We start from the raw sequence: 27,843 nt of genomic DNA, 5'->3' as shown, positions 1-27,843 counted from the left end.
ACCAACAATCCCCCTCCTCTTTTAGCTGAGCCTGACTGAAAATATCACTGAGCCATCTTTGATTTTGATATCGGCTTTGCGTTCAAGATCCTTCTTACCTAAAGTACAGTCTTTGATTTCTTGTAATTTCCATTCACAGTTTCGTAGTATTTAACATATGTATATATCATACTAACATTGTATATACCTAATTCATAGTATATACCTAACATAGGTATATAACATAGGTATTTAACACAGAATTTAACATACGCAACAAATCAGTTTTTCATACAAAACACGAAATTTACATTTAAATAGTGGATATTTGTCGATTCCTTAGGGGGAAAGGGCCAAAACAAATAAAACCATACATCCCTTTGCCTTTTCTACCACCAGGATATCAAAGACATGGGTTGAAAACATGAGCCTTTAGACATCATACTGCTTCCCTTCGGAAACTTTTTATAATCTTCACCCCTCCGACGTCAAGCCAGAGACTAATGATATATAAAACTTCATTATTGAAAGATATTTCAGAATTGGTGACCGAACTATAAAATCTAAATATCTCGATTTTTTGTGAAACAGAATCGTATGTAAAGCCCGTCCCTCCACGACCGGCTTAGATTAAGTAGGCCTGAAAATATTTAAGATATACACTATCTACGTCTTAAATATGATCTTTATTTTCATCTGTATATAAATACACATTTTCTGGATTCAGATTAAAAAGGTTCAAAAAAGGTTTTAGTGTACAGGTAAAGAGCCGTTTAAGTTTAAAAGGAGCGAAAATCCCCCTGCATTATAAAGGGTTTGTTATTGCTCTAAAGCCCTAGCTACGCGCGCAAAAATAATACCTGTTCTCTAATTTACGACAATTAGAAAAAGAAGAAGATATCGCGGGGAGGATTCGAATCGTGCATGAAAATACTGATCTGTAGATACGTTTAGACGGCACATTTCCATTTCCTTTACGGTTAACGAAAGCAGAAATTGCCTCCTAGTACCCTTATGAGCGGGTCTATTCTAATCGAGATACTTTTTGCTACTTTAATTGTTTCTTCACCTACAAACATTTATAAGCTATTTTGTCTTGTACTTGTATTTTCATTTTCTGTATTGTGAGTACAGCATTTTGACAGTAACAACATAATCTTAATAAAGACAATTTAAAAATTGTATCGGAGGCAGAGGAAATCATATATATGTTATATATATTAAAACATTATATATTACATGTGTTGACTAAACGTTAAGACACCTTTGAACGGGTCTGACTATATTTATAATCAAACAAAATAATTTCAAAAAATAATTTATTACTATACTATCTATTTTGCAAACCTTGATAAATTAAAAATTTTTGTAGGCTACTAGTTATTTGTACTTAGCAGACTATTAATTATTACAAGTTATTGTTCCCTTAGACCCAACTGTTTCTCAAACAACCATAAATATAAAGAGATAGAGACAAACAAGACAGAGAGGAAATACAACAAAGAAAGGCAAACAAGACAGAGAGGAAGAAAATAGGAAAACAAATTTATTTCCAATTAAATCACTTTTTAAGAAAATTTTCTAAAATCGATTCTTAGAGTAAAAAGACGATCTAGAATATTGCCACCACTTTGTTACTTACCACTGAAACCAAAACGACATCTGCATCCATCTGCAGAATGACAAATATAATTGTCGTTCGGGCACTCACATTTTTCCATACAATGAACTCCGTAGTAACCTTCTGGACACACTGAAAATAGAAACACGTTATCTTCATGAGCGTGATCTTATTTTAAATTCTTATTTTCCCTATTAACCTCTCAAAAGCAAACATACACATTTCGATAAAATCCTTTTTTAGCATAGAATGTTGTGTTAATCAAAAGCAAATTAAAGTTGACAGTACTTTTTAGGTAGCGGCAGACATGATACAAAAATGCTTTTACGGCAGTATCGGAGAGTAGACCACTTTTTTTATTCCTTTTTTTTCTCATATTTAGGACAAAATATCAAACAGACAGCGGTAATCCCAAATTATAACAGTTTCCCTGCGAAATATATGGTTTGGAATTATAAGCACCATATATGGCTATCGACCATCCTGTAGTAAATAGCGACGCCAACAAAATCTCACATTTCCAACAGGAATTGCTCATAACTTTGTTTCGGTCTATAAGGTTCTCACCACAATCAGGTCTTCAGAAGTCAGGTCGATCTTCTTTTAGACCTTAAATACGGAAAGCAACTTGCTAATTCCCGTGTCCTTTAAAAAACATATTTTAAAATAGATGGCATGATAGCATTTCATATATACAAGGTAGAACAGTCATGTATATTCTCGACCAAAAATATATATTTATTTCTTGTGACTTTTTACTTTGGCTCTTGGGGGGAGGTGGAGATAATGCATAAAATAGACATGGATTGTTTTTATTTACTTCCATATATACTAAAGGAGTCTATTTTCCTGCTCATTAGTTTTAGCAAGTAATGTCCCACTACTGATACCCTGTACACATGGAGGTACCACTATACCTTCTACATTACTCTATTGATTTCCAGACCACTAAAATTAACTATCGGCATCACTGTCTTCAGAAAACTTTAAATTTCTACGGTGCCGAAATTAGCAGGCAACTGTCCTCAATTTAGAGCCCAAGAGGCCCAACCAAGCTACAGAAGAGCTGACTTTCGTCCTATCCGTTGTTTTCTGGACTTAATTTCATTCTGGACAGTGTTCGATCATAGCTAAAGATCATTCCTTATTTTATTAAGCTCATGTCCATCCCAGACGGCAGGAAGAATATGAGCGCGAATTCTTCAATTTAAAAGTTGTCTGAAACCCTTTGAACAAACCTTCAAAAGAATTGAATTCGTGACAATTAGGCTCAAAACCAGTTTCTGTTCGCTCAAAAACATGTTTAGGTATTATTTTGCTGCAAATAGTTGACTGCAATATTTCATTTTGTTCAAAGATCACTCTTAAGAATTAAAAGAATTAAAATTAAGAAAAAAATACTGATAATTAAAAATATCAAAATTTTTAAGTATTAAGAAATGATTCGTAAGAAATAGAAATTAAGATAATAAATATTATGCATAAATATTAAGAAAAAAAAAAACAGAAATACTAAACCACAACAAATCTACCCCGGAACAAGAGTAATAAGACATAAACAATTAATGTCATTCCAATCGATTCAAAAGAGACCAAACTTAACTTTTGTTTTTATACAAGTTATCACATCCAATACTCACTTAGGGTATGCGCAAATTGTTGCAACTACTAAATGAACGTTCAAAAAGAAGTAGATATATTCATTTGCAGTAGCCTAAACCTTTTTAGAATATCAAAACTCTAAGAACTGACACTTAATTAATAAAGAATTCCGAATATTTCGACTCCACATCCGGGAGCCTTTACCAACGGGAGAAAATTAGGAAATAAAAAGGGAAAAAAGAATCTTTCTTAGTTAAATCATCTAAAGAAAAAGACAAAAAACAACACAACACAAGAAAAAAAGAACAAAAGACAAACAAATAAATAAAACTCATAAAACTCAACTATGTTAAAGTTGAAAAGTATTATTGAAAGTTTATTAAGAGATGAGTTTTATTTATTTGTTTATCTTTAGTTTTTTTTTACTTTGTTGTGTTGTTTTTTGTCCTTTTCTTATGATGATTTAACTAAAAAAAAAGAAGAAAAAAACAAACTTTTTTTCTCTTTTCATTTCCTTTTTTCCCCGTTGAAAGAAGCTTTCGGATATGGAGTTTAAATATTCGGAACTTTTTAATAATTAGTTTTATGGTCTCTTTTTTTCATTTTGAGTTCGTTATCGCTGCTTTATTTAAATGAAACCCGATTTTCTTTCTTAAATTCTCGGTACTGGCAGCATTTCGGAGCGCAGAAAAGAAAGGTTCTTAGCGAAGCAACAACTCTCGTTTTTGAGGAACAAAACGATCTGCTCTACTGGATTGCTAGAGGAATCCAAAGACACATGAAACCCTAAAAGATGTAAATCATGTAATCTTGACAGTAAGTCCAATTTTAGAAATGAAATCATTTCTTGGCCATGTTCTACTTGAATGATTCAGCAGATGTAGATTTATTTTTAAAAACTAAGTTTTAACTCTAGTTATTATCTCTTGGGCAATAAAGTATGTTTAAATATGTTTTTTCTTAATATAATCAAAATAGACCTTTTTGAAAAATATTCAAAATGGACCCGATTGATGACTGATGGAGAATGGATTTGGTATTATTTTTATATGAGGTATTTTCATTTTGTTATTTTTATCTTTATCACTAGGTAAGTAGTAACTGGTACTATTTGATAAAAAATAGACAATAGAAACAGCTTAAACATAGATTAATTTCGATGTACTTACATTCTCGACATTTGGGGCCCATCCAACCTGGAGGACACCGGCACTGCCCGTCATTAGCCCTACATGTTGCGTTCTGGGTGCAATCACATTTTTGAGCACATCCACCTCCATATGTACCCTCTGGACATGATTGACTACAATCCTCGCCAAGCCAGCCAGGAAAACATCTGCATTCCCCTGCAATGAAAACTAAAATCAACCCAAGAAGAAAAACAAGCATAACGTCAAATAAATGTGTTAAATAATCTTAAGCACGTTAACTTATGTCATAGTCATATTTAGTATTGTTCAGAGTATTGATGATTGATAGAGAATGGATTTGTTATTATTTTTATTTTTGTTATTTTTATTATTTATTATTATATACTTTTATTATAAGTGTTATAATTTTGGTTCAATTAAATAATTATTTTAAAAGGTCAATAGTCACGAGGACTTTCGTACGAACACAAAACCTCATAAGGTGTTTCTTCAGTGAGAAAGTGTTGTTTATTTTGTTTAATTATATGTGAATGTTAAAATAAAAGTTGAAGTTCAAAAGTTGAAATTTAGCACACAGTCCTGTAAAAGTTTAGAAATACCTCAAGAAATCTAACAACCCATGAGCAAAGCTGGAGGGGAGGAGGGTTATCCCCTAGCTACACTCCTGTCTTAATACCTCTTGGTCCTTTTTTGCCTCTCTTAAAACAATTCGAAAGAAGCCGTTACTGATTTCAGGAGAGCTACACAACTTTTAAATATTATCCATGAAAGATCAAAAAGGATATAAATAAAGTGCGACAAATACCACGAATTAATTTGGAAAACACCATATTCTATCCGTCACGTTTTCTATTTAATTTTGTTACAAATTATTGAATTATATTCTCTTGTGAAGATAAGAATATAATTCCATTAACTTGTCTCCAAACTTACAAACTAAAATTGGATCTAAATACCTCGAGGAAAGAGCAACGGCAAAATTAGGACATAATCAAATACTTCTTCCTCTAAGATACCCTAAGAGCTAAACATAATCTCTACTTCAACCCAAAATTGATTCAACAGGATTATGCATAGACTTATTACTTGTTTGACGTGTACCATTACGAGCTAAGTTGATTTCATGAGAAAATCGCCAGAAAGTACATGGAAACTAAGTCACCAAATAAGATTATCCTCAATGTCAGAGGACCAAACACCCTTCGGAGTTGAATATGAATACAAATTAGACGAGGGGACTTGGCAGAAGTCGGAGAAAGTCCAACTTATCTCAGGAGTAGCCAGTCAGGTGTTAGCTTGTACAATTTTATACTGCTTCAAAAGAGAACAGAAGAACTGATGAAACACTTTGACCACTCTTCAAACAGCCATAGAAGAACATAGAAGAACTTAGTAATTCACAATATGCAGAAAACCCAAAATAACTTCCAAATATTCTAGTGATAGACAAATGTCGATTTTTCCAGTTACTAATGATCCAAAACTACCTCAAACTGAATTGCCGTTTATTTTGTCAAATTTAATCGTCACTAGTATTTTATTAGGTCCTGATAAAATTGACGAAAGGTGGGCAGCCCACTACACGAAACTATTAAATAGACCGAGACCCAGTGACCGAAAAAATGTTCCTAATAATCCCATTTTCACAGCTCAACCTCAATACAGACCCGCCAAGCTCTGTTGAGGCCATGGTTGCAGCAAAAAAGCTAAAAAAAGGACAAGTTCCCGAAATAGATGGAATCACAGCAAAAATGCAGAAGTATTCACTAAGAACATACTCGTCTGTGTGGTTTACCCTTTTTACCAAGATAGAGATTTTTCGGAACGTTCCCAGTAAATGGGGATACTGATCAAAATTTTCAAAAAGAGAAACACAATCTTATGTGATAATAGGAGAGGTATCAATCTTCTGCCGGCACCGTGTATATCTATTGGCTTTTATTATATTGTAACAGATTGTATATGCACTAGATACACCACTGCGAGAAGAGCAGCATGGTTATAGAGCCTGCCGATCGTGCTTTGATTTGATATTTGTACTGAGAACGCTTGTTGAGGAATTAAAAGAGTGGAACGATAAGCTATATAGTTATTGACTTCGAAAGGGCGTTCGACTCGATTGACCGAAAAAGTTTATGTAGAGTCCTCAAGCATTATGGAGTGCCAGAAAACTAGTGGGCATGATTATTTCCCTATAAAAAGAGACTGAGTGCTGCGTTAAGACCGAGAACGGCACGACCATATTTTTCAAGATCATGTCTACTGTGCGGCATGGATGTGTACTTTACCCGTTTCTTTTTGCAGTTATAATGAACGGCATATTAAGAGGGACCTCTAGATATGGTGCAAAAGTAATCAGTAAACAACTCTGATTTGGATTTTGCGAATGACCTAGTCTTGTTAGAAGATTCTAAGCATAGGTTACAGCAGCTACTTGACGCAATCATTGAAAATGCAGAAATATGGGGCTAACCATTAATATTGACATATCAAAGAGCATGCCCATCATAAGCTAATCGCTAGATCTGAATCACAAGAATACAAATCTAAAAAAGGTGAAGGATTTCAATTACCTAGGTAGCTCACTCAATTGTGATGGTGAAATAATGACAGAGATTAAACGCAGAATTGGTCACTCAATCAGAACTATTCATAGACTTAAGCGCATTTGGAGGAGCAGCAAATATTCTTTGCGACTGAAGTTATGTCTCTTCAGAAGCAATGTGCTCTCCATACTCCTCTACAATAGTGAGTGCTGGAAGATGAATCATCGATTTGAAAAGAGAGTTCTTGCATTCGAAAATGTGTGCCTAAGGAGAATTTTAAATATAAGCTGGCAACAGAGAGTCAGTAACTCTGAAATTTGTAATAGAACTGGATAACCATTACTGCTGTTATAAGAAAGAAAAGGTGTACATATTTAGAACATGTACTCCGCATGAAAGAAGGCCTCCTTCCTTGGACAGCCTACAACTGGAAACCAGGCGACAGAAGGCGAGGTCGTCCAAAGAACCCTTTGCGGCTAAGTTTTAACCGAGATCTGAGGACGGCTAAGACTTCATTATTACCGGAGTGGGAAGATATTACCACTGTAGCATCGGCTCGGGACGAGTGAAGAGACTTCACCCACGTCCTATGCGCCAGTAATGACACCGGAGGAACTAAGGTCTAAGACGAGTAAGTGACAACGTTGATAATATACATCGTCCATCCACTTCATGATCCAGAGTATGATCAGCCACTTTTTTCTAAGCAAAGGTAATCGACACTGACTCCTTGCCACTGGTGGTTGTCTCATTTCTTATTCATTTATGGCCTCTCACAGAGTTGCAACAATTAGAGGGGATAAAAGAGGAGCAAAAACTTAGCACACTAAAACACTAATATTATTGAGTGACCCATAATTTTTCAAGAATTTTCAAACTGGAACAAGTTTTGTATGGGCAGAGAAAGTTTACCATTTTTACGCTATAATACCATCACCTTTTTTCTGTCAGTATACTAGGGTTTAAGGATAACTAACAGTCAAGACCGATTCGACTAAAACCAAAATTAAAATAGGATAGGTGTCATTATTTAACGGAGCATCAGCTACGCCTGTTAATAGAAAGCGATCCTTCCCATTAGCCTCTATTTAAAAGACTGATTTTCGGTAGCTAGTTTGGTCCTGTTTCTATCTAAAAGTGCAGAATTATCTTTTTTAAAATGTATCTGTATTTTAGATTGCTTAACATATATTATTTTTTCACTGAATTGGTGTACAGACCACCAAGTAAGTGTCTCCATTTAAAGACAAAGATAATTTCTTAAATTCTATTCTATTTCTATTGCTGCGTAGACCACTTGCTCAATTCTAAGCTCATTACTTAGTAGTTCTTTTAAAAATAATATTGGATATTATTTCTAGTAAAAATAATAGTGGAAATGCAAACATACCAAATTTTGCCTTCAGTGTTCCAGAAAGAACAATATGAAATAAGTACTGAATTAAAATACACCCCTTTTTACAGATTTTTCTGATAAAAATTATCTTCGGAGTTTTGGCTACGAACTTGCACCAAAAACTGATTACGTTCCTCAGATTTGAACCCAAAAAATTTGACTTGATACAGAAATTTCTTTATTTAGACCACTTCTAAGAACCCGTTTATACGGTAGTCCTAGGTCAAAATTCTAATCCAAACCCATTTTAAACCAAAAATATTGCAAAGCAACAAATACCCCTTAATGTTGGATACAGGTAAAATCAAAAATATATTTGCAAAACACCAAATACCCCTTAATGTTGGATACTGGTCACCATGCTAGGTGACTTTCCTGCAATGGCAGGAAACGCAACTCAGCTAGAAGAGAATGCCAATGTTGCACTTCTCATAAATCCCAACGAATGATTTTGAAGCGCTTAAGGGCCTGTGAGACAAAAAAGAAGCATGGACCAAATAGCTAAAATAAAACGGACGAGAGAGCCCTTAATATATGTTAAAAACATACTTTCGGCCTGAAAATAAAATTTTTAGCAAAACCTAATAAAAAGATATAGGTTCCTTTGATTTATAACGACATAAAATTTTCAAACCACTTTGCCTATTTAGTATACATTTTAAATTCTGTTTCAAGAACTAACTAAAGGCCTACTGCTTATGCATCCCAAAATTTCAGATCTTTTTGTGCAAAACAATTTTTTGTGTTCATAATACTTAAATAACCTAAAAAGTCGTAGCCTGGTACGCAAGTTTTCCTGTTTCACATCAACTAAAAAAAAATGACAAAAGAAAAAGGTCAGCGCTCGAAATCGAAGTTGATGGCATCATTACAACACATTTTAATTGTGTACCAACCGGAACGTTGAAAATTCTGACACTGAGTAATTTTCCCTCTCAGAACGTGAACCCCTCCCAGACACAAAATGGAAAACCTGACCAAAAATGCTTGGTTCTTAACGCATTCCACAAGCCAATAGCTTGTTCCAAGAATACCCTCTCTCTCTCTCTCTCTCTCTCTCTCTCTCTCTCTCTCTCTCTCTCTCTCTCTCTCTCTCTCTCTCTCTCTCTCTCTCTCTCCTCTCTCTCTCTCTCTCTCTCTCTCTCTCTCTCTCTCTCTCTCTCCTCTCTCTCTCTCTCTCTCTCTCTCTCTCTCTCTCTCTCTCTCTCTCTCTCTTCAGAACTATATTACTAATTAGGAGCTTAAGATAGGCAAAGTTAGCAGATATGATATGACGTAGTAAGGAGAGTTGTATAAAGGGTTGTACGAAACAGAGACTTCAAACGAAAAGCACCAAGTTCCAGAAGTATGCCAGATAAGGTAAAATTTACAGTTTTAATAAAACCATATTACCATAGTAGATTTACACTTTTGGGAAAACCTTTGTAAAATAAAGCCAAGAAACATCATAAAATCATACCAACAATATGGTGACATTCTCCATTTTTACACTTGCATTTTTGGCTGCAGCCAGGACCGAAGGTTCCTCTTGGACAAGGCTCTTCACAGCGCACACCCATGAAGCCTGGACCGCAGACACATTCACCAGTCACAGAGTCACAAGAACCATCTCCTAAAATTACAATTGTTATTTATAATATACTCTGAGAACTCAGTTTTTATTAGTGTTCTGAAATACCGTATCGAATTTAGACCCAAAGAAGATTCCAGTGAATGCTTGTTACAAAGAAAATTTCCATAGACGTCTCATCCTAAAAATTTTTAAATAGTAATGAAAAATAATTAAATAAAGTAAAAAATCCGAGTAGACTATGCTCTCTGGATCTGATAACGGCAATGATGAGAATAATTCGCAGCAGGAACCACCTTCATAGGAAAGCATATTTGCATTAAACCCTGTTTACCCTTGTGTATAATTTTAATCCCTCGAGGCACGCGAAAAGAGGGTCCAAGGAACTTGGCCTCCAAGTAAAGATGAGTATTTGTAAATTTGCCAGCATATAGAGGGTAAAGGGGAATATCGCCCGAAAAGCTAGTCCCTCCTCTCCCCCCTGCAACAAAAATATTCGAACAAAATTTTGAGTGTAAGAATACCTGGGCCTCAAAGTGCAGGTGACTATTTGTAAATGTGCCTGCACATAGAGGGGAAAGAGGAAAATTACCCAAAAAGCCAATCTAAAGCCCCCCTTCTCTTTGCAGCAAGAACATTCGGAAAAAAATTGAGCATACGAATACTTGAACCTTGAAATAAATTTTTACGATGCTCAATAGGTCTCGGAAAGACTAAAATCTCTCCGCTCCGTAGATTTGGTCTGTGTGCTCTTGTGGTAGTAAATGCAGACTACTTTGAAAGAACAAAAGCCTATGAATAAAAAAATAGGGAACTATACTCATATACGGAATAGGTGAATTTTAGATATTACAAAACTTTAGTACAACATTGCTGGTTTGACGAGGTTTTTTTTCAGCATGTGTAAAAAAAAAAAAAAAAAAAAAAAACAAGAATAACAAAATCGTCGTCTGATTTTTTTTCCTTGGGAAGGAGGTGGGGGTACTTTCACAAACTTCCTTGAGATGACGATCATCACAGCCTTTGTAAGCAGACATAAAAGCTAGTAATACCTGATCACCAAACTATCGGTCCTAATGCGACGTGGAATGGGTATTAAAAGCAAGGACGATTGGTTTCCGTTTCTGTTTTCAGCAGAGGTTCCTGAGACAGCGCATATTTCAGGTCAACATTATTAGTCTTACTTGAAACAATGTGTTGGGAATTTTTTTCCCGACCTCCTGAAAACTCATTTTCCAATGATTTTTAAAAAGAAAACAATAGAAAATCGTTTGATTTCATGAAAAGGGCTCAGCATTTTCTTTGTAAAAATAATAATATATATACATTGACGTTTCTTTAAGAAAAAAAAATGTCTTTAGGATCCATAACGTCAAACTATAGACTTTCATCAAAGTCGTCACATAAGTATAATTAAACAATATATACAACATTAATACAAAACCTCTTCAGCATTTCGTTACCATTTATAGTACACATACAAATTCATAATTCTTATGAAAATCTTGGTTCCAAGTTTTGAGTTTGAATCTGAAAAGAAACTAATTTCTAAAATTTTAATTACTGATTCATTCTCAATTACTGATCATGTTCTCCATTTTACATGCATTAGAAATAAAAACCCAAACTGTTCTTTAACAACAAGCAAATATTATCTTTTCTTTTGTTGTCACTTATTGGCCAATAATAGTGACAAACTAGCATTAATCTGTAAAGCCAACAAAATCTATTAATACTACTACCAACAACTTACAGCATCAAGCCACTGAGGCCAACAAAATCTTTTAACAATAATTCAGTTCTATGAATAATATTTTAGCATTAATTATTTGTCAACTCATCCGTCCCCTTTCTTTCTTCTATTTTCACCGGCCATGAGGACTTGAAGTATATACCGATAGAAGAATTGGACCATTTAGCCTCAAATCTGGTATGCTCAAGGCCGTACCTAGGGGAAAGGAGAGGTTCGATCCCCCTCCCCCCGAAATTTTGTCCAACTTGCAAAACCTAGCAGAAATGCATATAAGAAAAATTATGATGTGTTTTTTTTTAGTTTTTTTTTTTTTGTAAAACCTTCCCCCTCTCGAACAAGAATCCTGATTACGGTCTTGGGAGCTTGTTTAAGATTAAAAAAAAAGAAAAAGTTTTTTTTTTCAAACGAAAGTAAGAAAAACCATTAAAGCTTAATGAACAGACATTATTCCGAACATGGGAGGGGGCTGCCTTCTACCCAATATATAGTTCTTCATAATGAAGTTTTTCGGTACTTCCAAAAAGCTTCTTGTTCCAATTAAACAGCTCTTGTGGTTCAGGAGTAGTTCCAAAAGGAGTTGGGATACAAAGTAAAAATTTAACATAGAGAGGGACTACGGAGGGGGCAGTATCCTCATATAAGGGATAATTTCTGCTCGTTTTAAGTTTAATGCTGCTCCTTAAATTGAGCTGGAGAAAAAACTTGTTTTTATTTTTAATATCTGACTGTTTTCCAAATAATGCCAGGAAATCTACCTTCCCCTCCTTGACTAATTCCCTCACGCAAAAATCTGTCTACACAAAGTATCAACCCCGGAAAATTCTCACTGGACAATGCCATCCTCGCATAAATCGTTTCATTTGATCGTTTTAAAATTACACGGGAAGTCCCAGCTTCGTCCCTGGAACTTTTCCTGGATAGCCCAGCCACAGAAATTTCCCCCTGAACATATAGCAAATTCCCAACATATAAAGTTTATCCTGGAAAATTCCCCCGGAAACTGTATTTCCCTCCAAAAAATTCTACCTGTTGAAAATACACCCCGCAGAAATCCCTCCTCCCCTCAAAAAATATTTGTATATTTCCCAATAGCAAATACTAAAGTAAACAATGGGCAAATTTCCTAACTAACAGCCTATCACACAGGATTACCCTTTAATCCTACGGGTCACTGAAAAAAGACACTAGAACTTTGAATTTTGTTTGAATAATCACTCTCCCGATCCTTTAGGACCCTTGGTTCGACACGTGAGGACCGTGATCTTTCTTCTGGCAAAGGATACAAATTTCAAAATTTTGTAAATAGGAGCTTGAAACCTCTACAGTAATGTTCTCTGATATGCTGAATCTGATGGTGGGATGTTCATCGTGATCCCTTGACTTTTTGGGAATGTTTCTCTCTTTTTTGAAAATCAGGCAACCTTTCTCAGGCTCGTAGCTTTTGGTTGGTAACATTGAACAAAACGAATTTCATAGATGTTTGGAATTAATGAAAAAAGCCAATTTTTTTTATTCATTATTCGTCATTAAAATTCCTTTTTGAGAGTTGTGAGTACTATTGACCTAGGTTGCTCCTCGCCTAAAGTTTGTATGGTACCTGGTATTAACCAAGTGACATAGCAATCGCAAATTCTGTCGGTCCCGGTTTTGCTACTTTAGGCACTTCCAGGTAGGCTAGGACGATGAAATTTGGCAGGCATATCAGGGGTCGGACGAGATTAAATTAGAAATAGTCATTTTCCCGATTTGACCACCTGGGGGGGGGGGGGTGAGTGGGGGGCCGGTTAATTCGGAAAAATAAAGTATTTCTAACTTACGAACGGTTGATCAGATCTTAAAGAAATTTAATGTTTTGAAGGATATCGTGCCTCAAAGCTCTCATTTTAAATCCCGACCGGATCCGGTGACATTGGGGGGGGGGGGGAGGGGAGTTGGAAGGGGGAACCTAAAATCTTGGAAAACACTTTGGAGGGATCGGGATGAAACTTGGTGGGAAAAATAAGCACAAGTCCTAGATACATGATTGACATAACCTGAACAGATCCGCTGTCTTTGGGGTAGTTGGGGGGGGGTTTAATTCTGAAAAATTTAAGAAAATGAGGTATTTTTAACTTACGAAAGGGTAATCGGATCTCAATGAAATTTGATATTTAGAAGGATATCGTGTCTCAAAGCTCTTATTTTAAATCCCGACCAGATTTGGTGACATTGGAGGGAGTTTGGGCGGAGAGCCTAAAATCATGGAAAACACTTAGAGTGGAGGGATCGGGATGAAACTTGGTGGAAAAATAAGCAGAAGTCTTAGATACGTGATGGACGTAATTGGAACGGATCCTATCTATGGGGGGGGGGGGTAATTTTGAAAAATTAGAAAAATGACGTATTTTTAACTTACGAAGGAGTAATAATAATAATAATAATAATAATAATAATAATAATAATAATTTATTTATCACCCACTTCACAAAACAGAGGTTAAGTGGAGTAAAATACAAAAGAAAAACAGCAAAAGTAATACAAAAGAAATAAATTTAAACACATACAGAAAAAACACGGATAAGGCGATGAAAACGTCCTAGCCTATAAAGCGCTTCAATAGCTAGCTTCGCAGATAATTTTTCGAAAGCACCACTAATATCTGTCGCACAATACTTTTTAACCAGTTTTGTATTCCGGTAAGAACGAGGTAGATATAAAAGAAATTTGCAGTACCGGTGATAATTTATGCGAATACGTTTTAGATCACCAGTCAACAGAAGTGGCCTAATACCAGAACAGAAGAGCACAGAATGATCACACAAATTTGAGTAAAGCCGAGTTAGCGCTCTTCTCCTATAGTGTCCACGATTTGCTACAATCTTGAGTAACCGAGCCTCAGCTTATCACTAATATCTTTGACAGCACGAGACCGGAGAGCATTCATAGAATCGCGTACTGTTATACCAAGCCAACGAAACGATTTAACACGAGGAATACTAAAACCATCGCAGTATTGTGATTCTGAACAATTATTACCATTGAAAACAAGAAACTCGCACTTGTCAATATTTAGGTACAGGCCGATATTGCGGAAAGCAGAAGCAACTGACTTCACTGAACGGGCAAGACCAGACTCAGTTTGACTAATCAGAAGAAGGTCATCCGCATAAGCCAGATATGAGATATCAGATGGTCCCAGTAGGCACGTAGTCGATATTTTTGATAATATATTTTCAATACAAGCATTAAAAATATACGGCGAAAGAACTCTCCCTTATCTTACACCGCAACGAACAGGGATATGACCAAAATAAGAATTATCTAATGACTTAAGGCGAAGGTAAGAATGGGAGTACCAAAAACGAAGCACGTGAATTACCGACGGATTTACTCCTCTCTGGCATAATGCTGTCCATGCTTGAGTATGACAAATACTGTCAAATCCTTTAGACAAGTCTAGGGTTGCGAAATAAAGCACGCGACGAGTGCGATGGGAGTCTTTTAATAAAGAAGTCAAAGCACGGTGAGCATGCTGACAGCCTAGCCCAGATCTAAAACCAAATTGATTATCATCAATTAGAGCAAGCTTAGTGATATAAGGTAGTAGGAGGTGTTCAAAAAGCTTGCTAAGAGTACAAGCTACCGTCATCGGCCTATGAGAACTACAAGAAACCGGATCTTTTCCTTTTTTTAGAAGTGACGTTAAGCTACCGCATAGGAACGAATCGGGCACACACGAACTACTCAAACACATTTGAAAAAACAGTTGGAGATGAGATACCAGTTCAAAAGAATTCGGAACAAGATTCAAAACACTAATCCCATCAATATCCAAAGATTTTGATTTTAAAACCTTAATACCTTTAATAATAGCCCACTTTTCAACTGGAATCACATGTCTCTGACATAAACGTGACGGCAAATGTTTTTCAAGCAAACACGAGAAACGCTTATGCACTGCATAATTAACTTTCGAAAATATTTTTGAATAATGTTCGATTCAAGATGGACGAGATATAATATCACTAGAACTTGCATCCGGAAACTTGGCAGAATTTATCACTTTTCGCCACTCACTATTACTTTTCGGAAAAGTTTCACCGGAGTAACGAACGGCACGAAGATGGCGCTTATTTTCGAGTTTCGTCTTTTGTTTTAGGTCAAACACAGTACCCCGAGAAGGTCGACCAGAGGCAGACCAGATTCTTAACCAGAATTTGGCCTTATTCTTGATTTTTTTCAGCAAAGGATCACACTTACAAATTGGTTTTTGGGTATTCCGCCTGACACGGATCAGCGGGATGGCCAAATTTTCAGCTTGCTTTATACATAAGATAATGTCACGATAACAGCGATTCAAATCAGCACGAGCATTGTCAATAATAGGGTACGCATTTGTGCAAAGAAGATGGAAAGGGACACGTACGGTGGACAGTAGAGTTCCAAGGGTAGCAAGGTAAACAGGCATGTTCGCACTAGACCAATCACGTTTTTCAAACCACTTATGCGACATTGAGGGTTGGTTCGAGTATATGTCAAAAGTAACCATAATATCAAAATACAGAGGTAAATGATCATAATCTTTCTCATCTTCATCAACATGTACTGCTGAAGTTTGTAATGAATGATGGCAGATAGAGTGGTCTAAATTTGAGACAGAACCACTACAGTGGATATATGTAAAACTATGGTCTTTCGTTAGGACCTTAAATACTGAGGGTAGACACTAAAAAAGCGCTTCCTTTCGTGTCGAGGAAACGGTGATGTCACAGTTTAAGTCACCTATAAGCACCCACTTGCATCCCAGACGCTTAATACCAGATATGAGAGTCTTTAATTTATTGCAGGCATTCGCATAGCTGGAGAAGGAAGAAACAGATCTTCTATCATGGGGCAAATAGGCGTTGATTATGATCACGTCTGCAAGCCGGATTGCAAGATAGTGTTCATAGGATTGGTAGCAGCTAGGAGACAAATAGCTTGGCAGAGATCGCTTAATTATACAGGCAAGACCGCCAGTAGGCCTGCCTCGGGTACGTCGGGCATTCGTGATGAAAACAGCATGTTGAGAACTTCGCATTAGAAAGTTTACACTGCAATTTGGGAGCAGGTGTTCTTGAAAGAGAACAACATCATGATTAGCAAGTTTCTCATCAAGGCTTAACACTTTATCCTTTGTCCCATTGATGTTGAAAGAGCAAACTGAGACTTTATACTCATTTATGATTGCAAGCGAGAAGGCCGTAGATCTTTGGAATTAGCAGGAGCCTGTAGTTTGGAGCGACGAAAACTGTAAGCAACATGATCTCCACTACAATTTGCTACAATTTGGAGTGTTACTGCAAGGTGAGTCACTGGAGTTCATATGGGGACCAGAGCAAAGTGAGCATTTGTATTTTTTATCGGGACATTTTGCAGCAAGGTGGTAAGGTGATTGACATTTCCTGCAGCACCTAGGTGATCGCACCGTCACCTAGGTGATAGGCACCTAGTGATCGGATCTTCATGAAACTTCATATTTAGAAGGACCTCGTAACTCAGATTTCTTATTTTAAATCTCAACCGAATCCAGCGTCATTGGGGGCAGTTGGGGGGGGGGGGGGCTGGAAATCTTAGAAAATACTTAAAGCGGAGAGATCTGGATGAAACTGGATGGGAAGAATAAAAACAAGTCTAAGATACGTGACTGACATAACCGGACCGGATCCGTTCTCTTTGGTGGAGTTGGGGGGGGGATAATTCGGAAAAATGACGTATATGTAGCTTACGAACGGGTGACCAGATCTTAATGAAATTTGATATTTAGAAGGATCTTGTGCTTTAAAGCTCTTAAATTCCGAACAGATCCTGTGACATTGAGGGGAGTTGAAGAGGGAAACTGGAATTCTTAGAAAACGTAAAAATTGGGGTATTTTTATCTTACGAATAGGTGATCGGATCTTCGCGAAACTTGATATTTAGAAGGGTCTTATGTCTCAGATGCTCCATTTTCGGCTCGCATTGCATCCGGGGACATGGGGGATGGAGGAGGGAAACAGAAATCTTGGAAAACGCTAATAGTGGAGAGATCGGGGTGAAACTTGATGGGAAGAATAAGCAAAAATTATAGATACGTGATTGATACAATTGGAACGGATCCAATCTCTTTGGAGGAGCTGGGGGGGTGTTAATTTGGAAGAATTAGAACAATTGAGGTATTTTTAACTTAAGAACGGGTGACCGGATCTTAATGAAATTTGATATTTAGAAGGAATTCATGTCTCAAGAGCTCTTATTTCAAATATCGACCAGATCTGTTGACATTGGGGGAGTTGGAGGGGAAAATCGGAAAACGGTTAGAGAACACTTGGAAAACGTTAGAGTGGAGGAATCTGGAGAAGCTTGGTGGATAGAATAAGCAAATGTCGTAGATACGTGATTGTCGTTACCGTACTGGATTCGCTCTCTTTCGGGGAGTTGGGGGTAGGGGTTCAGTGCTTGGGCGAGTTTGGTGCTTCTGGACGTGCTAAGACGATGAAAATTGGTAGGTGTGTCAGGGAGCTGCACAAATTGACTTGATAAAGTCGTTTTCCCAGATTCGACCATCTGGGGGGCTAAAGGGAGAAGAAAAATTAGAAAAGATGAGGTATTTATAACTTACGAGTGGGTGATCGGATCTTAATGAATTTTGATATTTAAAGGACATCGTGACTCAGAGTTCTTATTTTAAATCCCGACCGATATTAAGCCTCTGATTTTCCTTTCAAATCAGTCTATTGGTTTCTTAGAATTTTGTTAGAGCTCGAACTATATGAGCTCTTAGCTCTTCTTGCCTCGTCACAAGTGCCATATGAGCTCTTAGCTCTTGTTTTTAAAAATGAACTGCTTCATGAACTAAAACCCTTAACAAATTCCTTTCTAGGACCTTGCTTACTCCTAGTTATAAGCTAAAGCTCTGCAAGCTTTTGTGCCGTAAGAAAAAAAAAGTTTGCGATTAGTTTGTAATAAACTTTAAAATCCATTGTTTATAATTATTTTTTTTAAGTATATAAGGATATATTTCCATGAATAAGGGAGAGAAAAGGAGATTAAACCAAATAGCTTTTCAATCGAATTGTTTTCTAAAGTTTTTACTATAAAAAGATATAAAAATATTTTTCTTATATTTTCTTTAATTCATTTAACTCCATGAGATATTCGAAATTCAATTTTTTTTTAGTTTTCTGCTTCAAAACAATAGGTTAAAACCCCGAATATAGCATTTTACATGTCATTAAAGGGACGTAACTAATTTTTTTTCAGCCATCTTATAACAAAAAGTGGTTTCAAGTGAATGGTCATGAATGCCAAAAAAGGAAGGTAATCGAGCGAATCTATCAATGTCATTTCATGCGTAAACATGAAATAAAATGGGACTGCATTTTCCTCGTCTTGTCAAGCACAATGGAAAGTCTAAAGTATGACATAAATACAAATTTCAGCTTAGTGTGAAGAAGACAAAAGCCCACTTCGATGATAACGGGCGTTTGTAGAACTGCTGAGCATAACACTGAATTAACTCTGAGATTACTTACAATGAAATCACCACTAGGGTAATAAAAAGGGACAAGATTAAACAGAGAGGCGTAAATTACAAAAAGATGTACAACAGTAATCCTGGAAGAATTAAACTCCTAAGCACAATTTCGAGTTATAAGTGTGTTTACCAAATAATAAATTATAAATAATTATAATAATAAATAGAGACACGGGAGATATTTCCTTAAGCCCAATCTATAACAATTTAATACTAGAAGACTCTATGAATATTTTCGCCCAGTCTAACCTAAGACAACCTGTCCGCATATCTAATGAAAACCGAAATTGTAGACAGGCGAAATATGTTGCAAGGCAAAGGATACTTATTCAATCTAATTGGCAACTTCTCTTTCATTGATCTCAAGTTGGTTTTTGTTGTTTGATTCAGTGTCTTTTTTCCTTTCGTACAATTCACTTAAGAAAGTTAGATTCTGTTGTTGTTTCTTCCTTGTTTTTTTTTTTTTTCTTTTCCTCTTTCTTATTTTTTTAGCACTGAGGACGACTTGGCAGAGGTCCTTGTCGAAATATTTGCTTGTTTTTCATATTTTGCTACTGGCTGACAAAATCCTCGTTTTTTCACCTATTTGATTTTTGTCTTTTCATTTATTATTTCCTTTCTTGTTTTCATATGTTTATTTCATGCTTAATCCAAATTGCGCAGCTAAGCATCAAAAAGATACATTTGGAATATGAACAGTCAAAATTAATGATTTATCTCACAGCTAAATCTCTTACTTTGGGAACCAGTGGACAAAAATAAAAAGTTAAAGTTATTAAGGTAGTCATTAAACTTATTTAGCTATAACTTTTCAACCCAATTAAACCATCTTTTAGTTTGAACTAAAACCTCAACGCACTAATTTTATGAACGTTCGTTACACTGTGAATTCGGATTATCTTTTGACACAATGTCGACAGGATTCATTTCATGCCTTCCGATTGGTGGTTTCTCGATTCCAACTATCTATTAACAAATTCCATAGATGCCGACGGAAACGCAATATCGTGTAGCGTTCAGTGCTCAACGTATTCCAGTTAGTATAAACTTGAAATATAGCTCAACAAAATGACAGCTAAAAATTTGACCTAACAAGAGTTAAATAAAAATATTGAGCAATATTTGCTATTCAGATATCTCCATTTCTTGAGACAATTCGATTTGACATCATATAAAGCTACAAAAAGCTATTTATGAACGTGTATAGCTCAACACATTGATAGCTAAAAAAATTGAGCTATCAAGAGTACAAGAAAAACACCGAGCAGCATTTGCTATTCAGATGTCTAAGTTCTTGAGATAAATCGAGTTCTATAATCCTGTATTAAGCTAGATGCAAAAATACTATATGAAGCTAGATACAAACTTCGAATACAGATATTTCGAACACAATAGTAGATACAAAAAAGAAAAGAAATTGAGCTAACCAGAGTGCAATAAAAATATCAACCAATTTTTATTATTGAGACGTCTCAATTTCTCAAGATGACTTGATTTCCAGTAATATAAAGCTGCATACCAATAGTTTTAGTTTATCGAGTTGAAAAATCGAAACGTAGTGATATGCACGAATCTCCTTGTTCAAAGCTTATTTTCCAAAAGCCATTTTCCAGCTTTTTTTTACTCCTTATATCATGAATGATTGATTTACATTCTTATCTTACATAAATGAATAAAAATGTCACATAGGGGAAATATAGCGTGATGCATGCAAAAACAGTATCATTGTTAATCTTCAAGCCGTTTTTCTTGTCAAAGATGATAAAATATTCCGCTGATCTTTGTGCATTTTTATTTGCTACTGGAATCAGGGGAAATAAAATTACTAGCAGAACAAAAAAAAAAAAAAAAAAAAAAAAACAAGCTTGTCTTATGGATATAGAGAGTGAGCATGAAACCTAAAACAAATTAAATTATTGTCTCGTAGCATAGGGAATTTCTATACATAGAACATTCGTAGGTGTACTCAATAACTTCTTAAGGTTTCTTGGTGATCGGATGACCAGTGTAGTGATGCATACAGGAAACACATGCACACATACGTTCCATTATATAAATAGATGTATATTTGTTATATAAACGTATATATATATATATATATATATATATATATATATATATATATATATATATATATATATATATATATATATATATACGCTTGTTTTGGATAAGCTTTTTTTGGATAAGCTTGTTTTGGTGTTACTTGGTTGTTTTACATTTGCTGTTTTTTTTTTTCCTTTCATAGGCATGTATTTTGGGGGTGATACCTGACACGGGGATGCCATGGATATTCTGTGGTAGCCACAACACTTGGCTGGGGTAGAGAATTTAAAGTGGTGAAGCCCTATATAGGCCAGTGTATTCTCCTGATGAGCCCTTGTGTTGGGTTGTTGCCTCTGAATTATTTGTCTTTATTATTTTTTTTTCTCTTGTTTGGTAAATGACGACTTATACTTATTGACGACATGACTGCCTGTCCATGGATTATTCTTTATGGTTGATTGTGTATGGCTATGCTGTTTGACCTAAGTGATTGTATGGATGAGTAGGGTTAAGGCCTCATTCAAGTGCTGGTCTATATTAATCACTAATTTAGGAAAACAGTCTTCCTTTTCTCCTTCTGTCTTTTTTTTTTTGTGTGTTTGTGCTGTTGCATTGGTGATTTCTCTTTTCATGATATATATATATATATATATATATATATATATATATATATATATATATATATATATATATATATATATATATATAAACATAGTAGCATAAGAATCACCTACCATAAGGCCCTCTAAATATTTTTTTTGCGCCGACTGAAATTAGAGACCCCAAAACACAAATAATTAATAGTTCCTTCCGATCTTATTGTTCACATTTTCAAGACTTTCAATTAATAGGTTAATTAATTATGAATTCTCCCATCTAACCCATATCCGAAATTATAAAATGTCGTTTTCAATAAATTCTATGAATTTGGTACACAACAGTTTCATTAATTTGGTATTCAATCAATTACTTTTTAAAATTGAAATAAAAAATACCATCGTTATTTTAGATGTAAGGAACATTTTCCAAGAGTAATTTATAGAGCAGAGGGGGGAATCGACGGGAGAAACTCCAAGGGGAATTTTTCATATTAAACTGACGTACACAGCAAGCATGAATTTGGTGAATGATATATACAGATTTTTTCTGGCACCAAACTATTTAGCAAACACCACTATAATAATATCCTTACACCACAATAAAGGGAAAACGGCAAAGGCTTTGGAGATATTCCAGCCAAACTTCTTATTTCTCAGGCCTGACAACAACACATTTTGGTAAAAGCAAAGAGAATTTGAGAGCTAACCAAATTGGATTACAGTCGTAAGCTTTTCTACAGCTCATCCCTTCAAAAATCATATCCTAGAAACAGCAATTTTTAAATAATTGCTGTTTACTACAATTTGTCGGCTATTATGGCGAGTCATGATATGGCTTAAGGTGTCAGACATCACCAGTTGATTTAGCAGCACAATTAGGAATACACTTATCAAAACAAAAACTGACACAAATTGTTACTGTAAATTAAATTAAGTTTTACTTAAAAATAATAAAAACAATTGCTCCACTTGTGATTGTGGTAATGAAAAGACTCTGTATCATTATCTTTTTGAGATTAAACTTCATGAAAATGAAAGAAATGAAATGCAATTTAAACTAAAAGATTTTTCCATTCTGATATTTTTAACATTAAAGTTATTTGGTTTGTTAAAGTTGCTCGGTATGCAGTTTTAGCATACATGAATCAAACAAAGAGACTGGATATTGCATAAATGTTTTTTTTCTCCTTCATTTCCTCTCTTTTATTAAATTTTGCCTATTCATCGTTTATCTGACTTACTTTGTGCTATTTAGTGTTTTCTTCTTCTTCTTCTGGTATTTTGTACATTGGATAGTGAAATAATCTGTACACGTTTAGCCACTAAATAAAATCATTCATTCATATTTACACAATTTGATTTACTTTTTGGCGGCCGTGCGGTCTTCAGCAGGGTTACCACCCAGTGATAAAAATCAGTAGATTTTAGTGATTCTTTGGTTGATTTAGTGATTTTCTTCAATAATCTAGTAATTTATTCCCTGATTTAGTGTTTTTTCCTTTAGGCAATACACAAAATCACTACAAATAGTGACAAATCACTAGGGATGTCAACCCTGGTCTTCAGTGCTTTCAGAGGGCAAGAACACTTTGCTTTTTTGATGACACAAGTATATAATTTAGAATACAGATTTTTCCAATGCATGAACAAGAGTGTTTTTAATGTAGAGCTCCCGAGGTCTGACTGAAGCATTGGCCGACTGTAGTCGTGTGGGTGTAGTTCAGAATTGTTAATAATCAGTCGAGGCTGAAATTTAGTAGGGCATCTGAAGATTCTATAAGTCGATGAATTCAGATATTAATGTCATGATTATGGTGTATTCTCTTTATTTTGTTTTCTGCTACAGTTGGTGAATAACTTAAAACAAATACTTTCGATACATACTACCTATGAACTTACTATAAGGCTTTCGAATGTTTCCAATATGAAAATATCACAGAATTCTTTTCTTCAGAAGATTTTTTTTCCTTTTTTATTTTCAATCCTTTCAAAAATGAAAGAAATAGTAATATAAGTTCTTATCAGTGATCAGCCAGCTCTCCAATACGAAAAGAACTTACAATGGAACAATACAGATTTAACTGTTTGCTCAGTCTTTGATGAACTTTTCTAGTTTTAAGAACCATGTCTATCTATAATCTCTTCATTATGAATCGGTTCTACAAAATAGAATGCCGGAAATAATTTCTTTTGTAAAAGTGGGTACTTCCACATTTTAGTGTAAAGCAGTGAAGGACTCTTAAATTGCAATATTTCATTGGTTAGTAATATTATATGCATAGCTGCAAACAGGAGGGTTAAAAGGGAATTTATTGTGAGATAATTGCAAAATTGTAGCTTCCAAATGTAACCCCAATCACCAGAAGACCAAAAATATGATATATTTGCCAAAAGTAGGACACATTTCAGGAAGAAACCTAACTTCTAAACGTTTCCCATCCCCCTATATATGAATACTGGCCTACCCCTCCCTCTAGAATATTAATGGGTTTTCTTGCCCTCTCCTTGCCTTGAAAAATATTTATGTAGTTGGCAGAGCCGTATCCAGGGGGGGGGGCAGGGTTTGAATACACACACACAAACACAACCGAAATTTTTGTCCGACTCGTAAAAACATAACAAAAATGCATATAAACATATTTTTGATGCATTAAAAAAATCCCCCCCACGCCGATAAAAACATGCCCCGAACAAAATTTTGATTGTTCGATTTAACCTTATGACTTATGATCGGAAACGTACTGCAAATATTGATTAGAAAATTATTAAACTGGCTTGTCGTAAACTAAGCTTAGTATGAACGATTACAAACGACATTAAAAATTTTATTCTAATCAATGGAATGAAGGAATAAACTACAATCAATCTATCGCCATTCTATTTAATAGCCTTTCCATCTGAAAAGCAGCAGGAAGATATTACATTCGACGACCTTCCTGACGGAATGAATTTCGGGAAATGCTGAGACAGCAATGAGAGAACTGTACGTCAGTCTCCATTTCCATTGACTATAAAATGGATTTTTAAAGAGGAAATCCAAATTGATGGCCCCTTTCAAGCTCAATTTTGAAGAGGTTAACTGTTGGATATTACACTAAGAACATTTATTGAATTGCTGATGTTCAAAAAAATCAAAACGTATGACATTCGCGTTGACTGTTCGATGTGCACAGGACATAAATTAAGATTCGGACAGGTTGGTATTGAAGTGAGCCGTTTTTTCTTCATAAAAGACCAAGGCGTCTTTGATCGCTAGAACCAAGCCGTTCGATAGACCATACTATTTATAGGCAATTTCAACTTTAAAGTGGTTAACTATCGGATATTCAGCGAAGGACATTTACTGAATTGCTGACTCTGAAAGAATCAAAAAGCATAGCATTTGCGTTGACTGTTTGATATGCAAAGAACACAAGTAAGCGCTGAACGGGTAATAAATCAAATTCAACCAAATGGGTTAATTTTTTTGTCACAAAGGACTGTGGGTGTCTTTAATCACTACAACTATGTCCCACCATAGACCATACCATCTTTAGCCATTTTCACAAAAAAAGCTTATGAAGAACACCAAAAGCCAGATTTTTTCCTTTCGTCAAGTTCCAATTCTCTAGCAAACTTTTCATTCCCTAGTATAGTGCAACTTGTCGACAGACGCAGAAAAGTCTATTAAGCTCAAGATTTCTGGTGATAGTAATATTTAATATAATCTTGGCTTACAGGTCTGCAGCTTAAAGCTTTCAGACAGCAAAAAACCATCACTTCTGAATCCCCTACACTAAATGTTCACAAAAACAGACACGGTATGAAATGGCGCAAATTCACGAAAGTTATGGGAGGGGGGAGGAGTGCAAAATGTACTCTTCATCATCTGGTTAGAGGAGGGACTAAAAGAACCCAAATTTCTTTCTTTCTCTTCTTCTTTATTTATTTGATTTAGTTTCATGGTTACAGGGACAGCTGCAACATAACCCAGAGTGAGCCATAGCCTATAGTACGGTAACCAAAAGTTCAAAAATGAATAAGAAAAACTGTCTGTTGAGAAGAAGTTGCTATTTGTAGCTGATTTAGGAATGGTAATTATTATACCGATTAATCTTACCAGTAAAATGTTATTTTGAAAACAAATTTCAAGGGATTTTGAAAAAGAGCCTGAAACGCTTCGAAAATGACGTCATATCAAAACGAAAAATCCACCAATGGAGTTACCATTGTCCAAAACCGTATACAGAAAACTTGCAGCCACAAACCTTGAAACAGCAATAAATCACTTTGTTGCATGGGTGGCACTGATGTGTTCTCTTTTTTTTTTCGTTGTCACTAGCAGGGCACTGGAACATCATAGAGAACTGTTTTTGGGTTCGTTTAAAAGATAATTTTTATATCTAATCGCTTTTTGTAATTGATAACGCATTCATAAAGTGCCATATGGCACCCCAAAGTGCAATTCAGATGTCATTTCCGGAATAAATGGACTGGGTACATCAATAGAGAGCCGTTTAAGGGCTCATTTAAAAGCTAATTTATGACTTCTTGAAATGAATACCAAAAAACTAGTGCTTTACTGAAAACACAAACGGACGCTACAAAACAGAAATAGAAACAAGAAAATTTTAAATAGCCGGTAGAAAAGAAAGAGTAATTCATAAAGGTCTCAATAGTCTTTGCTGGCAATGAAACCAATAACTTTTACGATACGATTTTAACTCACAACAAAACTCAAGAATGCTCAGAATTCAGTAAAGCGCTAGTTTTGCAGAATTCTACAAATGTACGGAAATGTCACGAGATATCTTGTTTCAAACAGGAAAAATATGTTAATAAAACCATGAAACAGTAATTTTGCATTGTTTTAAGTTTCAACTCCGCTCTTTACTTTAATCAGAAAAATTGGTTTTTTATATTTTGAGTAGACCTAAAGCTATTAAAAAAACATGTTTTTTCAACTGAAAGTAAGAAGCAACATTAAAACTTAAAACTAACCAGAAACTATTACGTATATGAAGGGAATTGCCCCTCCTCAACACCTGACTCTTAACGCTAAGTTTTTAGTACTTTTAAAAAAGCTTCTTATTGTTCTATCTAAACGACCCTTGTATTTCAGGAGTCTTTCTTAAAGAACCGGGACAAAATTCAAACTAAAAAAAAAAGGAAAAAGAGAAAATCAAGTTTTAGCGTAAAGAGCAAGGTATTGACGAGGGGGCAAACCCCCTCATTTACATAATAATTTCTGTTCGTTTTAAGTATTAATGTTACTCCTCACTTTCAGTTAAGAAATTTGTTGTTTTTATTCAATTTCTAAATGTTTTTAAATAATGCTGGAAAATCAGGCTCCTCCTTCATGGAAAATTCCCTTCCCCCAAGTTTTAATGTTCCTTATTACTTTCGGTTGAAAAAACTAGTTTTTTTATTCAATTTCTAATCGTTCTTAAATAATACTGGGAAATCTGCCTCCTCCTCCATGGAAAATTCCTTTCCCCCATGAAAAATTCCTCTATGGAAAGATCCATATTTTGCTGAAGCATCAAAATTCGATTCTTTTGGTGTATCTATTGTTATCAAGACTCTGTCTCTTAGAGTTTGGTTACTATTTAGCCGCATCGCTCCATACTCACTGTTCATTACTACGAACTGTCAGATTTGTTATTTAAAAAGGTAACTATTCATAAAGGTTCAACATTGGGAAACTTATATTCAATACAGGGACAAACCCTATCAAGGAGATAGGGTTCCAGAGTGACGGAGTTATTCAGGTAAGTTTGACTAGCCTTCCAATTCACCAGGATATGTTTCAAATATGTTTTGTTCAAAATATGTTTGTTCAAATATGTTTCATAACTAGCATCTTCATTTGAACCTTAGTTTGGGCATTGCTATGTCTTCCAAAATACTGCAAATTCATGCATGTTTCCTACTTTACTTAATGAAATAATCCAAACTATAAAATAATTCACAGGTTTTCTATTCCCAAATAAGAAAGTGCTTTTTTTAAATTTAGTCCTAAGTGAGGAGGGAACCACCCATTCCCCCGTATGAAGGTACGAAAATC

General features: G+C 35.2%; 1 protein-coding gene across 6 annotated transcripts in view; it reads right to left on the bottom strand.

The window, feature by feature from the left end:
* LOC136031270 (protein draper-like) overlaps positions 1 to 27,843 on the bottom strand; it is a 237,994-nt gene that overhangs the window by 29,457 nt on the left and 180,694 nt on the right. For all 6 annotated transcript variants that reach the window (XM_065710702.1, XM_065710704.1, XM_065710706.1 and 3 more), the window contains exons 14-16: positions 9,755 to 9,907; positions 4,372 to 4,548; positions 1,622 to 1,732 (exon numbers count right to left, since the gene is read on the bottom strand). In XM_065710702.1, coding sequence (XP_065566774.1) covers positions 1,622 to 1,732; positions 4,372 to 4,548; positions 9,755 to 9,907 — 441 coding nt within the window. The remainder of the gene's footprint in view (positions 1 to 1,621; positions 1,733 to 4,371; positions 4,549 to 9,754; positions 9,908 to 27,843) is intronic.

This window comes from Artemia franciscana, chromosome 9, assembly GCF_032884065.1.
Source record: "Artemia franciscana chromosome 9, ASM3288406v1, whole genome shotgun sequence".
NCBI classification, from domain to species: Eukaryota; Metazoa; Arthropoda; class Branchiopoda; order Anostraca; family Artemiidae; genus Artemia; species Artemia franciscana.
This window is presented reverse-complemented; position numbering and strand designations above follow the sequence as displayed.